Genomic DNA, 13,071 nt, shown 5'->3' on the forward strand with positions numbered 1-13,071 from the left:
ATAAGTACCTCTATTTTATCTCTGTTTAGGTCCTTCTTTTCAAATACCTCTGTAAAAGAGATACTGACTTGCAGCTTCTTGAATGCTATTTAGAGATGACCCAGTTGCTCATCTTCTGGTTCTGTTTGCACACCTAGGAAAGGTAGCTCTTGAGACTCTTTCACCTCTGCAAGGGCGTCCTCTGTGGGAGTCACAAGCTCCTCTGTAGGGGCATGCTCACTAGCATTCTCAGGATCCTCCTGGATCTTGATTGCCATCAGTCCCTCAATAGCAGGCTCCTGAGGTTCGGTCTCTTTGGTCAAGACTACTGTCTCACCTTCTTTTAAGGTCTCCATGTCTAGAACTTCTATCCTAGCTGGGGTCTCCTCACAAGAGTATAAGTTTGGTTATTGGCAGCTATCTCACTGAGCTCATCTGCCTCTTCATGTGTCTCTATAAAGTACAGAGGGTCATTTACAAAGTGATCTACTGTCTTCCTGGATATCTCAGAGATTGCTTCATAGAACATATGGGGAGGACAATTCCTGAACATTCGCTTGTACCTCTCCCAAGCATTATGGAGAGACTCACTCTCCTTCTTCCTGAAGGTCTGAACATCTGTCACCAGCTTAGTTAATATCTGTAAGGGAGAGAACCTATTTCGAAATTTGTTAACAACTGATGACCGGAATTCACTCCCCAAAAAAAATGAATCCGTTCTTTGGCAAGCGCACCAAATTATCATCAAGTAATAACCCACAGTGGAGTGGGGTCGAATCCACAGAGATTGATTGATTGAGCAATTTCAGTTAACGAGTGAATTAGTTAAGCTAATCATTGTAGATAAAGTTGGGTGCAGAAATTTAAATAGCAAAAATGTAAATGACTCAAAAGTAAAAGAAGCTGTAACGTGCAGAAAAGTAAATAGCGATAACGTAAAGAAATGAAACATAAATGACTGAATTGTAAATGGGAATGGGGAATAATAGAATTTAAAGAAAGCTATAAAGAATAGGGAAGATAAGAATAAGGGGAATCATTGGGATTAGGAGATCTTGCTCTCTTTGGATTAAATTCAGCTCATCTCATCTTCAATCATGCAACTCATTGACCTCTTGGCAATCATGATTGATTGAACCCGAATTCCTTGGTGATTCAATCTCTCAAATCTTGATAATCAGCCAATTCCTTGGTCTAATTGCTCATGAAGCTAGATATGCTTGGTCCATGATTATACCACACATTCTCATAGATCCAAATAATGGGTGGATTTTATGTCACCATATCCAATCCCAAATCCTAGATCCACTCAAGTGTGAGAAGGGATTTTAAGCATGGTTTCATGTTTCCTTTTCCAAGGTTCCCATGAAACCCATTTTGTATTCAACTTCTTTTCCAAGATGATTGAACATTAGCATGAAGAACGAAATTCCTTCTAGCAAATCAAAGAGAAGATGAAGAGAGGGAGTTTAGCTACTCATAGCTTAGAGAAAAGTACAAGAGATGGTAGAGATGAAGTGTAAAGTAAAATTAAACCTAGACTTGCCAATCCAATCTCCCATTTTTAGTACTTTTAGGGGTTATTTATACTACTTCTAACACTAGAATTAAGAAAATACAAAATGAAAAAGAAACTTACAACTGGAGGAAAAAAGAAAAACTCATGAAATGAAGTATGTGCCTGGCGTGTGGCTGGCGTTTGAGCGGCGTGCCACGCCTAGCCACTCAGCTTGGCTTGGTGCGCCACGCCAGGCTCTTCAAGTGGCACGCTCCTTTCATTAACCACCCTGGCGTGCCATGCCTTCGAGCCCAAGTGGTCTTCTTCTTGCTGGGTTAGCCTAGCATGCCACGCCTTTGAGCTCAGGTGGCATGCCCAGGCTCTTTCCTCTTACTCCTCATCCCTGGAATCTTGAACTGGCGTGGCACGCCCAAGATCTGGTATGCCACACCCATAGTGTGCACTTTATCCATCCTCTCTGGAAAACATAATAGGTATGCCACGCCCAATAGGTGACGTGCCATGCCCAGTAGGTGGCGTGCCACGCCCATAATATGCCTTCTTCACTTCTCTGGAAGACATAGTTGGCATGCCCAAGTGTTGGACCTTCACTTCCTTCTCTAGAAAATTGAACTGGCGTGCCACGCCTTCATGTTCAAGTGGCACGCCCATGTTGGTGTAAACCCCTTCAAGCCTGGCGTGCCACGCCTTCGACACCAAGTGACACGCCCAGTGTGTCCCCTTTCTGGATCAATGAACTGGCGTGCCACGCCTACAAGTTCAAGTGGCACGCCCATAGTGTATGATGGGGTTAGAATGCCATGCCCAGCCTGGCGTGCCACCGCCCCTTTGTGGTCTTCAAACTTGCTCACTAGAAAATATAATTGGCATGCCACACCTGGCCCCTGGCGTGGCACGCCCTTGTTAAAACTTCAAGAATCCTTCTCTGAAGTTATCAACTGGCGTGCCATGCCCTGGTGCTGGCGTGCCACGCCCTGGTGCTGGCGTGCCACACCCATACTGTTTGATGGCGTTTGTTCCAAGTGGCACGCCCAACTTTACACGAGCCCAGCTCTTTTTATTGTTTCCTTCCCCTTTTTGTTTCTCTTTTCACCTGAAATTTAACACAAACTCATTTCAAAGAAATGTACCATAATACTTATCATTTACTTCATGAAATTGCATTGATTCAATGAGATTATGCTCTTTTATGGTCCTTTGAGATAAGAAAAAGAGGTAGATAATGCAAGTCATCACAACACCAAATATAAGCTTTGCTTGTCCCCAAGCAAATCAATGAGAATGGATTGAGACTTGACCTTAAAGAAATGTATTCATTACCAAGGATAGGCGCTAAGTATTCACTCATGCATGAATCTTATTGTTCTCATGTCATAATGAAGTCCTAGACTCTTGCAGATTCTTTTAAGTACTTGGCTTAGGAGCCCTTTCTATTGGTTTTCACCTTGAAGTAGCAAGAATTTATTCTTTTCTTTTCACTTCTCTTTTGTTGTTTCAATCAACCATGACTCTAAGTGTTTTGTCTCAAGACGACCCTTTAGATTATGGTTTCAATTAGCACTCCCAAACCAGTTAGTTTTAGGGTACTAGGTGTTGAAACACCCCTAAGAATTTACTTGCCCATATCTCTTCTTGAAACATCTTCACCACAAGCATGTACTAGGATCTTTGGCCCTTTTGAGCTATTTGTTTCTTTCTTTTACCCTAGTAGTTGATGCTCAGAGCCTTGGGTCTTTTGCTTACTACTTCTTGGTTCTATGGATATTCAAGGGTCATCCTTTAGCATCTACTTGTCATATCCTCTAAGTCCAATTGTTTATTATGCTTATTATCTTCCAAATTCATTCAAGGTTCTATACTTGGTTCCTTATCTCTTAGTCCTGAATTATCTCACTTGGTCTTAGTCTCTTTACTCTTGTTTTTGCAACAACTCACCATTGACTCTTATGAAAACAAACTTACTTTTCATTGATGGTATGAAACTTGCATAACATTTTCTTTCTTCAAACTTAAAGCATAAACATAAAGGACTCATAAAAAATACTTCAAAACATAAAGAACTAAAACAGCAACTAATGCAAACTACTAATGGAAATTAAAAATTGAAAATTTCAACCATGGAACTCAACAACCTTTGATCTTCATGGAGCAGCTTCAATTCATTGGCCCTTTTCCTTTGTCTTTCTTCTTGGAGGAGGAGTCATCACCGTCCTTCTTCGAGGATCCTTCTTGTACTTTGGTATCATTGGGCTTCCAAAAACCCAGCCTTCTCATGTAGGTCCTCTCATACTCTTTGTGCTTGGCTAATATCTCTTCTTGCCTAGCACTCAGCTCCTCCATACCTTGCATGAACGTTGGGTATCCGGGGTTCAAGGCAGCCACAGCATTGCACAAGTGATTCAGCTTTGCTTGTGTGTTGATATCATACTGCCTCCTTCACTACAAGAATATGGCCGATTAGCTACCACAAAAAGAGTCGTAAAATCGTCGCTAATCTGATGCAAAATATAATTTGTGACGGATTAGCTACCGCCTAGCTACTAATGCTTTCCTCGCTGATTACAAGTCGCAAATCAGTGAGGCAAACACAACAGTCGCTAATTCATTGGAAAGTTTTTTTGCTACCGAATAGATAGTCGCAAATCCATCACTAAAGTAAAAGCTAATTCCATAGAAGAAATAGACTAAATGGTAGTCGCTAATTAGCGACAAACTCTACTGCAGCAGACTCGTCGCTAAATGCAAGCTAACTTCGTAGACAAAATGGAATGATTAGTTGACGCTAATTCAAGAGGAATTTTTCCGAACCTAACTCGTCGCAAGTTGTCTGCTAATATGATCACAAATCTGTCATATTTTGTAGCAAATTTATAGCTAATCTTTAAAAATCCTTAATCAAATTTGTAAGAATTTTGTCGTTAAACCAAAGCTATTCGAAATGAGAAAGTAGAGTTACGAAATAATCGCTAATTTGCTAGGAAATAATTTGTAGTCAATTAGTTGTAATACTATCGCAAAATGTCATCGCAAATTCCTTTTAAACAAGTAACAAATCGATAAGTATCTCGCACTACAAGAAAAACTGGGTTTTGCTATGCTTTTAAAGCATTCCAAATATGCAAAAAGTATAGCGATATCTTTTCACCACGCTTTTTTAGAAACGTGCCAATTGAGTTAGTGTTAGCACTTCGAAAGCGTGCCAATAGGAGACATAGCCACGCTTTTGAAGGGAGAAAATAAGAAAGTATAAAAAAATTGATTTTTTTATTGATTTACATAATTATTTACATGCTATAATTATAATTAAAAAAATTACAATTCCATAACAAAACTAATAACTTAATTTACACACTACGAATGTAATGCCAATAAGCCATAACAACCTCTTTGTTTCAAGCTAAAATATGGAGAAAAATGCTTGACCCATTTTTGGCAAATTTATCGAGAAACCATCGAGTGTTGATTATCTCATCAGTTCTGCAGATTACAAAAAAGCAACACAAATCAATAGAAAAATGGAAAATTTTTTGTCCATATATGAGGTCATAGAACTATAAGCCAACCTAACCCATGATGCAAAATTTTACAAACAAATTCATAGAAGATCACCAAAGAAGTAGCAAGAAATTCAACAAAAAATTCAACAAAATATATATTGTTATAGATTATATGTTGTTATAGATGTTGGCAGGGTTAAAATAGGAAAGAAAATTGGACACTAAACTCCATGTACTCGCATTATATATTGTTATAGATAATCAATTTCAATTATACCAAATATCCAATTATACTAAAGATAATAAAAAAAAATCTTGATTAATTTAAATTTCAATTATTATCAAAATCACGTATGACTCCTAATTACTTTTAAAATTCAATGTATCATAAATCTTTATTTAATTACTTTTAGTAAAATAATTTTTTTACAATAAAATTTTTAACAAATATATTAAATTTAATTCTAAAAACTCGGATTGTTATAGCAATATGAAATAAAGACGGAATAAGGACTAACGTTTTTCCTCACAAATTAGTAGCAACATGAAATAAGTGAGGAAAGTCTATCAGTTGTTAAACAGTCGTTAATTCCTCACTAAATAAGCTTTTGATTAGTGACTCAATTGCGACCACTAACTTCTAACATTTTCTCGGTTAGTTTTGAATTTGTTATAACTCTGCGACGGATTTCCAACGAGATTAGCGAGTAATTTGCTACAAAATAGGTAGGATATATCTTTCGCTTTGCGACAAAATTGCAGTTGCCAAGTCGCTTGCTAAACTAAACTTGCGACAACTTAGCGACAAATATATTTCACCCGCTAATCAGCGACTTGAAATCAGCGAACGAAGTGTGTCAGTTGTTAAACGGTCGCAAATTTCTCGCTACTTAGGTCCTAGGTGCTCAATATCCATATTTTCACTTTAGCGACTAATTAGCAAGGAACACTTCCCTAGCTGAATGATTTATACATTGCGACGAGTTAGTGACGACTATTTTCTGTCGCTATCCTAATTTTGAATTTGACAATATTAAGCGACAAATTAGCGAGAAACTAGTTGCTCGCTAAAAATAAAAACTTTGGTGACAAATTAGCTAGGAAATTGTCCATCGCAAAATGCATTTCAAGTCTTTGTGACGGATTAGCTAGTAACATTGTTCCTCACTAATTGTATATCAAACAATTGCGACGGAATAGTGACAATAATATCCCTCGCTACTTTATTTTTATTCGATTGAACCCCTAAGTGACTGATTTGCTATAACATTGTTACTCGCTAATTAATTTGTGACAAATTAGCGAGAAAATTTTTCTCGCTCTTTATTTAGCTACAAAAGTCAATTTGCGAGAAACAAACTTACTCGTGAATTTCTCGCTAATCAGTCGCTTTTCTCAAGTTCGGATATTTTGTGACCGCTCATTAATTTTGTCGTTAGTGCGTCACTAATTCCTCGCAAGTTAGTGACAGATTAGTGACAAAAAATATTTCTCGCAAAAATCCGTCGCTAATTTGTCAAATTCTTGTTCAAGCTTGAAGTGGTTCTAGCATCATAAAGATGCCTAAACTCAGCAAGGTTCCTCTACTACCATTTATTCTTCTCCATGATTTTGTTGAGGCTGCCTTGTATTTCTCCCCAGTTGAATTGGAATTGCTGCTCCTTCATATACTCCATGCTTCCTTGGAGTTGTTGCATGCTCTCTTGCACTTGGTCCCATTGCTTTTGTTGCTCCCTCAGTTGGTTGACATCCTCTCTCAAGTGGTGTATATCTCCTTGCATTTGATGGATGTTTCCTTGCTTCTTCTCCCAGTTAAAACCTTTAGGAAATTATGGATATGGTAGTGGTGGAAGTGGTAGGTATTGTGGTTGATCATCAGCTTCTTCTTGTTGTGGTGGCCCTTGTGATTCTTGAGCATGAGCTCTATGCTCCTTTGCTCTCTACAGTAGGTTAACAGCTACTACTTTGGCCATCTTCTTAGTAGTTATGGGCTTGTCTTGATCCACCAAAACTTCATCTATTATCTTCTCCACCCTAGCCTTATCACATAACCTTTGAATAATGCTGGGAAATGCAAGCCTAGTGCTATCTTTGGTGCTTTCAGCACCCTATGTATGTTGTTGGCTATCATTTCCCCAACATTGACATTTTCCCCCTTCATTATGCTATATATAAGCACAGCTCTTTCCAATGTTACCTCTGAAGTGTTGGATGTGGGGTTGAGGGATCTCCTCACAAAGTCCAGCCACCCTCTACCTTGGGGGCTCAAATCTCTTCTCCTCAACTGATTGGACCTTTCATCCTTGTCATTGATCCACTGCACATTGAGAACACAGATTTCGTTCAAAATCTCTTCAAATCCTGGGTCTTGTTGCTTCAACCTCTCTTCATAGCTTCGGGTGGAGTTTTTGCGCTTCACCATCAGCATTCTATATATGCTGGCGGGGCTATAGTCAATCGTCTTCCCCCTTACATAGCTTCGATAGTCAAAAGGATGCCCAGACTGTGGCACGACATTGGCATAAAATTCCCTCACTAAACTCTCAACCACCTTTTTTGGTGGGTTGCACAAGATTGCCCATCATTTATTGTTGATTTTTCTGTTGATCTCTATATGCTCATTTCTTCCAAGTTGGAAGCCCAACTTTGGAATGATTTGCCTCTCACTCACCCAACCATATAATTGGTTTTGGTTGAATGGTGAGAGGAACTTGTATTCATTGAAGCTTGATGATCTGGAGGTAGTTTCTTTGGTCTTTCTTTTCTTTGATGAGGAGGCTCTTGGTGGTGTCATTGAAGTGAGAGAAAATTTGAAAGGTTAATGAAGGGTTAAAAAAAGAAGCAAAGAAGGAGAACAAAGCAAGGGTTTGCTCCAACACCAAACTTAGGACTTGATTGTCCCAATCAAGAAAAGGAAAATAAATAGGGAAAAGAAAGAAAGGAAAGAGGAAGTGTAGAGGGTTGTTTTGGTTGTGAGGTTGGGGTTTGTAGTGTGGGAAAAGTGGAAAGGTAAGAGGGGTTTTATAGAGGTGAGAAAAGGAATCTGGAAGGTGGGAAGTAAAAAGAATTCAACTTTTTCCTACTTGGGAGTGGCACCTAGCGTGGGAAGAGGCGCCAACCCCTACCCATTTAGCCTTCTTCAGATGTTTGAGTTCCAAAGTGCAAGTGCACTTTAACTCCTTGACTTAATGAGCTATCAATGATGTGGGCCTCACCTTTTCCTGAAAATTCAATCCGAAATAACCCATCAGTGAAAATAAATGCTTCACATTCTCCCAATTAAAGTGCAATTGATGAGTGTCTTTTGGGACACCAAATTTAAATCCGTTGCATATGGTAAATTGGTTTCATAATTGGACTTTAATGTGTACATAATGGATGGAATAAATTTAATCCTTTCACATTCTTCCACTTCCAATCCCTTCGTACACAATACAGTGGCTATTTATGCACCCACCAATTCACTAAATGCTTTCAAACTTAAATCAAATTGGGCTTGCTGTGTGAATTTCTTATGGTGGTGGTCACACCAAACTTAATTTTTGAGCTTACTTCCAGAGTTAATTCAATCAAGTTTGTTGTAAGCTTAAATTAAGTGGGTTAGTGGCCACACCAAACTTAGCTTTAGCTAGTTTCTTAGCCCAATTAATCAACCTCACTTAGTGTAACATGCAACCTTGCACTTCCAGCAAAAAAATCAAAGAACTATCAACTAATTAACTAACACTTAAAACTGAAAATTAAACTACCTAAGTTAACAAACATAAACTACTTCTAGATAACAGGAAATTGGAAGGATATGAGTGTTGGGGTGCCTCCCAACTAGCGCTTCTTTAACGTCACTAGCTTGACGTTCCTTCCTCTTTAGTTGAGGTTATAGCTCGCTCTCTGCTCATCCAATGAGTCCCCCAAGTAATGCTTGAGCATGTGGCCATTGACAGTAAAAGTCCTCTGTGTCTTGTCCTCCATAAGCTCTACATGACCATAGGGAGAGAACTTGAGGATTGTGAAAGGTCCAGACCATCTTGACTTTAGCTTCCCTGGGAAGAACTTGAGCCTTAAATTGTATAGCAGCACTTTTTGACCTTCTATAAACTCTCTTCCTACTAGCTTTTGATCATGCAATTTCTTTGCTTTCTCCTTGTAGATTTTGGCATTCTCATATGCATGGGATCTGAATTCTTCCAGCTCATTGAGTTTTAGTAGTCTTCTTTCCCCAACAGCTTGATTATCAAAGTTCAACATCTTTAGAACCCAAAATGCTCTATGTTCAAGCTCTACTAGTAGATGACAAGCCTTTCCAAACACCAATTGGTACGGAGACATGCCAATAGGTGTCTTGAAGGCTGTCCTATAAGCCCATAGTGCATCATCTAGCTTCTTGGACCAATCTTTTCTTGAGTTTCCAATAGTCTTCTCAAGGATTCTCTTGAGCTCTCTATTTGAAATTTTAGCTTGACCATTGGTTTGTGGATGGTATGGAGTTGCTACCTTGTGTTTGGCACCATATTTTAGGAAGAGTGTCTCAAGTTGCTTGTTGCAAAGGTGAGTTCTTCCATCACTTATAAGAGCTCTAGGAATCCCAAACCGGTTGAATATGTTCTTTCTCAAGAAGTTGATCACTAATTTGTTGTCATTTGTTAATGTAGCTATGGCCTCTACCCATTTTGATACATAATCAACAGCCATTAATATGTAGTTGTTTGAATATGAGGGTGGGAATGGTCCCATGAAATCAATCCCGCAAATATCAAATAACTCCAACTCCATGATGAACCTCTGTGGCATCTCATTTTTCTTGGGTAAATTGCCAGCTCTTTGACATTCATTGCACCTTGTCACCAATTCCTTTGCATCTTTGAATATTGTTGGCCAAAAGAACCCACATTGCAGCACCTTGGCTGCAGTTCTTTCCCTACTAAAATGGCCTCCATATATGGATCCATGACTGATGAGTCCAATGCACACCCCATTCAAAAATTGGTAAATTAGTTATTTTGGCAAGCGCACCAAAATTATCGTCAAGTAATAACCCACAGTGGAGTGGGATCGTATCCACAGAGATTGGCAAATTCGAGCAGTTTTAATTAATTGATGAATTAGTCAAGCAGATCAATAAGATTGTGAAGTAGGAGCCTAAGACTCTCCTTTCTTGCCCATCATGAATCACTGGGCCTTCTCTAGTATGGTTGTGAGCTTCTTCTTCATGGTGGTTCTCTATATTATCCTCCATGTCTGTTTTAAAATACTCTTCCTCTTCCTTAGCACCAACGACTCCCTTCCCTCTTGCTTCCCTCCTTAATCTAAGGAAGGTCCTCTCAGGTTCAAAATCAAAGAAAGTTGAAGCCCCACTTTTTCTACCTGTCATACAACCAGCAAGGCAAAAAGCAAGAAAGAAAATGAATGAAGAAATTACTCTTGTTAGAGTGGTTGTTAGTGTAAGTGGTGCAATTAATCGAGCAGTTAGAAGAGTGAAAATATGGATGATGAATAAGAATAATCAAAGAAGAAAGAAATAGAACTCAAAATAAAAAATAAAATAAAAAAATATAAAAGGCGCTAAATAAAAGAAACTAAAATAACAAGGAATTTAAATTGCTTTATCTAGCTCTCCAATCAATTTAATCACTGTCAAATTTAAGCCAATCCCCGGCAACGGCGCCATAAAACTTGATAAGTCCAATTCACACCCCATTCAAAAATTGGTGAATTAGTTCTTTTGGCAAGCGCACCAAAATTATCGTCAAGTAATAACCCACAGTGGAATGGGATCGTATCCACAGAGATTGGCAAATTCGAGCAGTTTTAATTAATTGATGAATAAGTCAAGCGGATCAATAAGATTGTGAAGTGCAGAATTGTAAATGACATAAATGTAAATGGCTAGAATATAAAGAAAAGCAATAAAGTACAGAAATAGAAATGGCAGAATGTAAATGGGAATGGGGAATTGCTGAATGTAAAATTAAGCTATACAGAAATGGATAGATAAGAATGGGGGAATTCATTGAGATTGGGAGATGTTGTCTCTTTGGATCAAATCTAGCTTATATCCTCTTCAATCATGCAACTCATTGACCTCTTGGCAATCATGATTGATTGAGCCCCAATCCCTTGGTGACTCAATCTCTCAGATCTTGATCAATAGCCACTTCCTTGGTCTAATTGCTCATGAAGAGAGATATGCTTGGTCCCTGATTATACCACACACCATTATAGGTCCAAGTAGAGGGAGGATCTCTTTTCCAAGATAATTGAACACTAAGCACTAAGAACGAAATTCCTTCTAGCAAATCAAAGAGAAGATGAAGAGAAGAAGAATTTCACTATTATCAATCCATCAAGTACAACAGAGCTCCCTCTCTCAATGAGAGGGAAGTTAGCTACTCATAGCTCAAAAAGTACTCAAAAGTGAAGTGTAAAAGTGGATCCAAAACTGATTGCTTAACCCCCTTCCTCAGTACTCCTTGGGGGTATTTATACTACTCCTAGTAAAATAAAAGAATTACAAAAGTGAAAAAGGAAAATTACATTTTGGAGGGAAAAGAAAACACTCAATAAGCGTGACTTCCCAGCTGGCGTGTGGCTGGCGCTTTACTCGCGTGTCACGTGCCCTTCATTTCTAGCTTGGCGTGCCACGCCCAATCCTTCAAGTGGCACGCTCACCTTTATCAACCTTGGTGTGCCATGCCTTCAAACTCAAGTGGCACGCCATAGTGGAATTCTTGTGTTGGCGTGCCACGCCTTCGAACTCAAGTGGCACGCCCTTTGCCTTTTTCCACTTTTCTTTGCCTCTGGAAACTTGAACTGGCATGCCACGCCCAGGGTCTGGCGTGCCACGCCCTTGCTCTATGCTTGGCTAAGCTTCTCTGGAAAGTTGTACTAACGTGGCACGCCCAGGGTCTGGCGTGCCACACCCCTTTTGTGAGTGAGTGGTTCCTCAGTTTGGCGTGCCACGCCATGAACTCAAGTGGCACGCCCCAATGCTTCTTTGCTCTATGAATGACACTGGTGTGCCACGCCTGTTTGCTCAAGTGGCACGCCTAAGTGAAGAATGGTGAGTGGCATGCCACACCTTCGATACCAAGTAGCACGCCCCATGTAGTTGGTCTCCTTCATCCTCTCTGGAAACTTATACCATCATGCCACGCCTAAAGGCTGGCGTGCCACGCCCATGATCTTGTCTTGGTTCCAGTTGTTGGTGTGCCACGCCTCAGCCTTCAAGTGGCACGCCATAGTGACATGCTTGGGTTGGCGTGCCACGCCTTCGACACCAAGTGGCATGCCCAGTCCTTGCTTTTGTTATCTTTGTGCATTGGCGTGCCATGCCTGGTTGCTCAAGTGGCACGCCTAAGTGAGGTTGAGAGGTTGGTGTGCCATGCCTTCGACTTCAAGTGGCACGCCCAGTCTTCAATTGTCTTCAGCCCCTTCTCTGGATTATTGTACCAGCGTGCCACGCCATGCTGTTCAAGTGGCACGCCCATGGATTTGTGAACTCTTCAAGCTTGGCGTGCCACGCCTGGGTTTTCAAGTGGTACGCCCAAGTGTCTTCTTGGAGCTGGCGTGCCACGCCTTCGATACCAAGTGGCATGCCATAGTGGAGGTTCTTCTTGGAATGGTGAGTTGGCATGCCACGCCCCTTTGCTCAAGTGGCACGCCCATAGTAGTTGATGGGTCAGGCGTGCCACGCCCAAGCTAGCGTGCCACACCCCTTTCATTTCCTCCATTGTTGCTTCCTGGAAGTTTGTACTAGCGTGCCACGCCCAGTCCCTGGCGTGCCACGCCCATGTGCATGCTTGGGTCTCCCCTCTGGAATTTAGTACTGGCGTGCCACGCCCAGCTTCTGGCGTGCAACGCCAGTGCATTTTTGTGGCGTTTGCTCCCAAGTGGCACGCTAGTTTCACACGCTCAGCTTCTTGTTTGTCTTCTACCCATTTTTGATGCTATTTTCACCTAAAATTCAGCATAACTCATCTCAAAGTAGTGTACCATAATATTCATTAAATAATGCATGAATTGTACTGATCAAATGAGATTTATGCTCTTTTAGGATCTTCTTTATGCAAGAAAGAAGGG

General features: G+C 40.2%; 1 protein-coding gene across 1 annotated transcript; it reads right to left on the bottom strand.

Annotated features, from left to right (window-relative positions):
- Window positions 1-8,859: 8,859 nt before the first annotated feature.
- Window positions 8,860-9,240, bottom strand: LOC112748602 (uncharacterized). The gene has a single exon (XM_025796830.1). It carries the CDS (start codon window positions 9,238-9,240, stop codon window positions 8,860-8,862), a length of 381 nt encoding a protein of 126 aa, XP_025652615.1.
- Window positions 9,241-13,071: the final 3,831 nt, after the last annotated feature.

The sequence above is a fragment of the Arachis hypogaea genome, chromosome 15 (genome assembly GCF_003086295.3).
Source record: "Arachis hypogaea cultivar Tifrunner chromosome 15, arahy.Tifrunner.gnm2.J5K5, whole genome shotgun sequence".
Lineage (NCBI taxonomy): Eukaryota > Viridiplantae > Streptophyta > Magnoliopsida > Fabales > Fabaceae > Arachis > Arachis hypogaea.

Excerpts from the sequence above, each read along its gene's own strand:
- LOC112748602 (XM_025796830.1), bottom strand. The coding sequence starts at position 9,240 with ATGTTGAACTTTGATAATCAAGCTGTTGGGGAAAGAAGACTACTAAAA.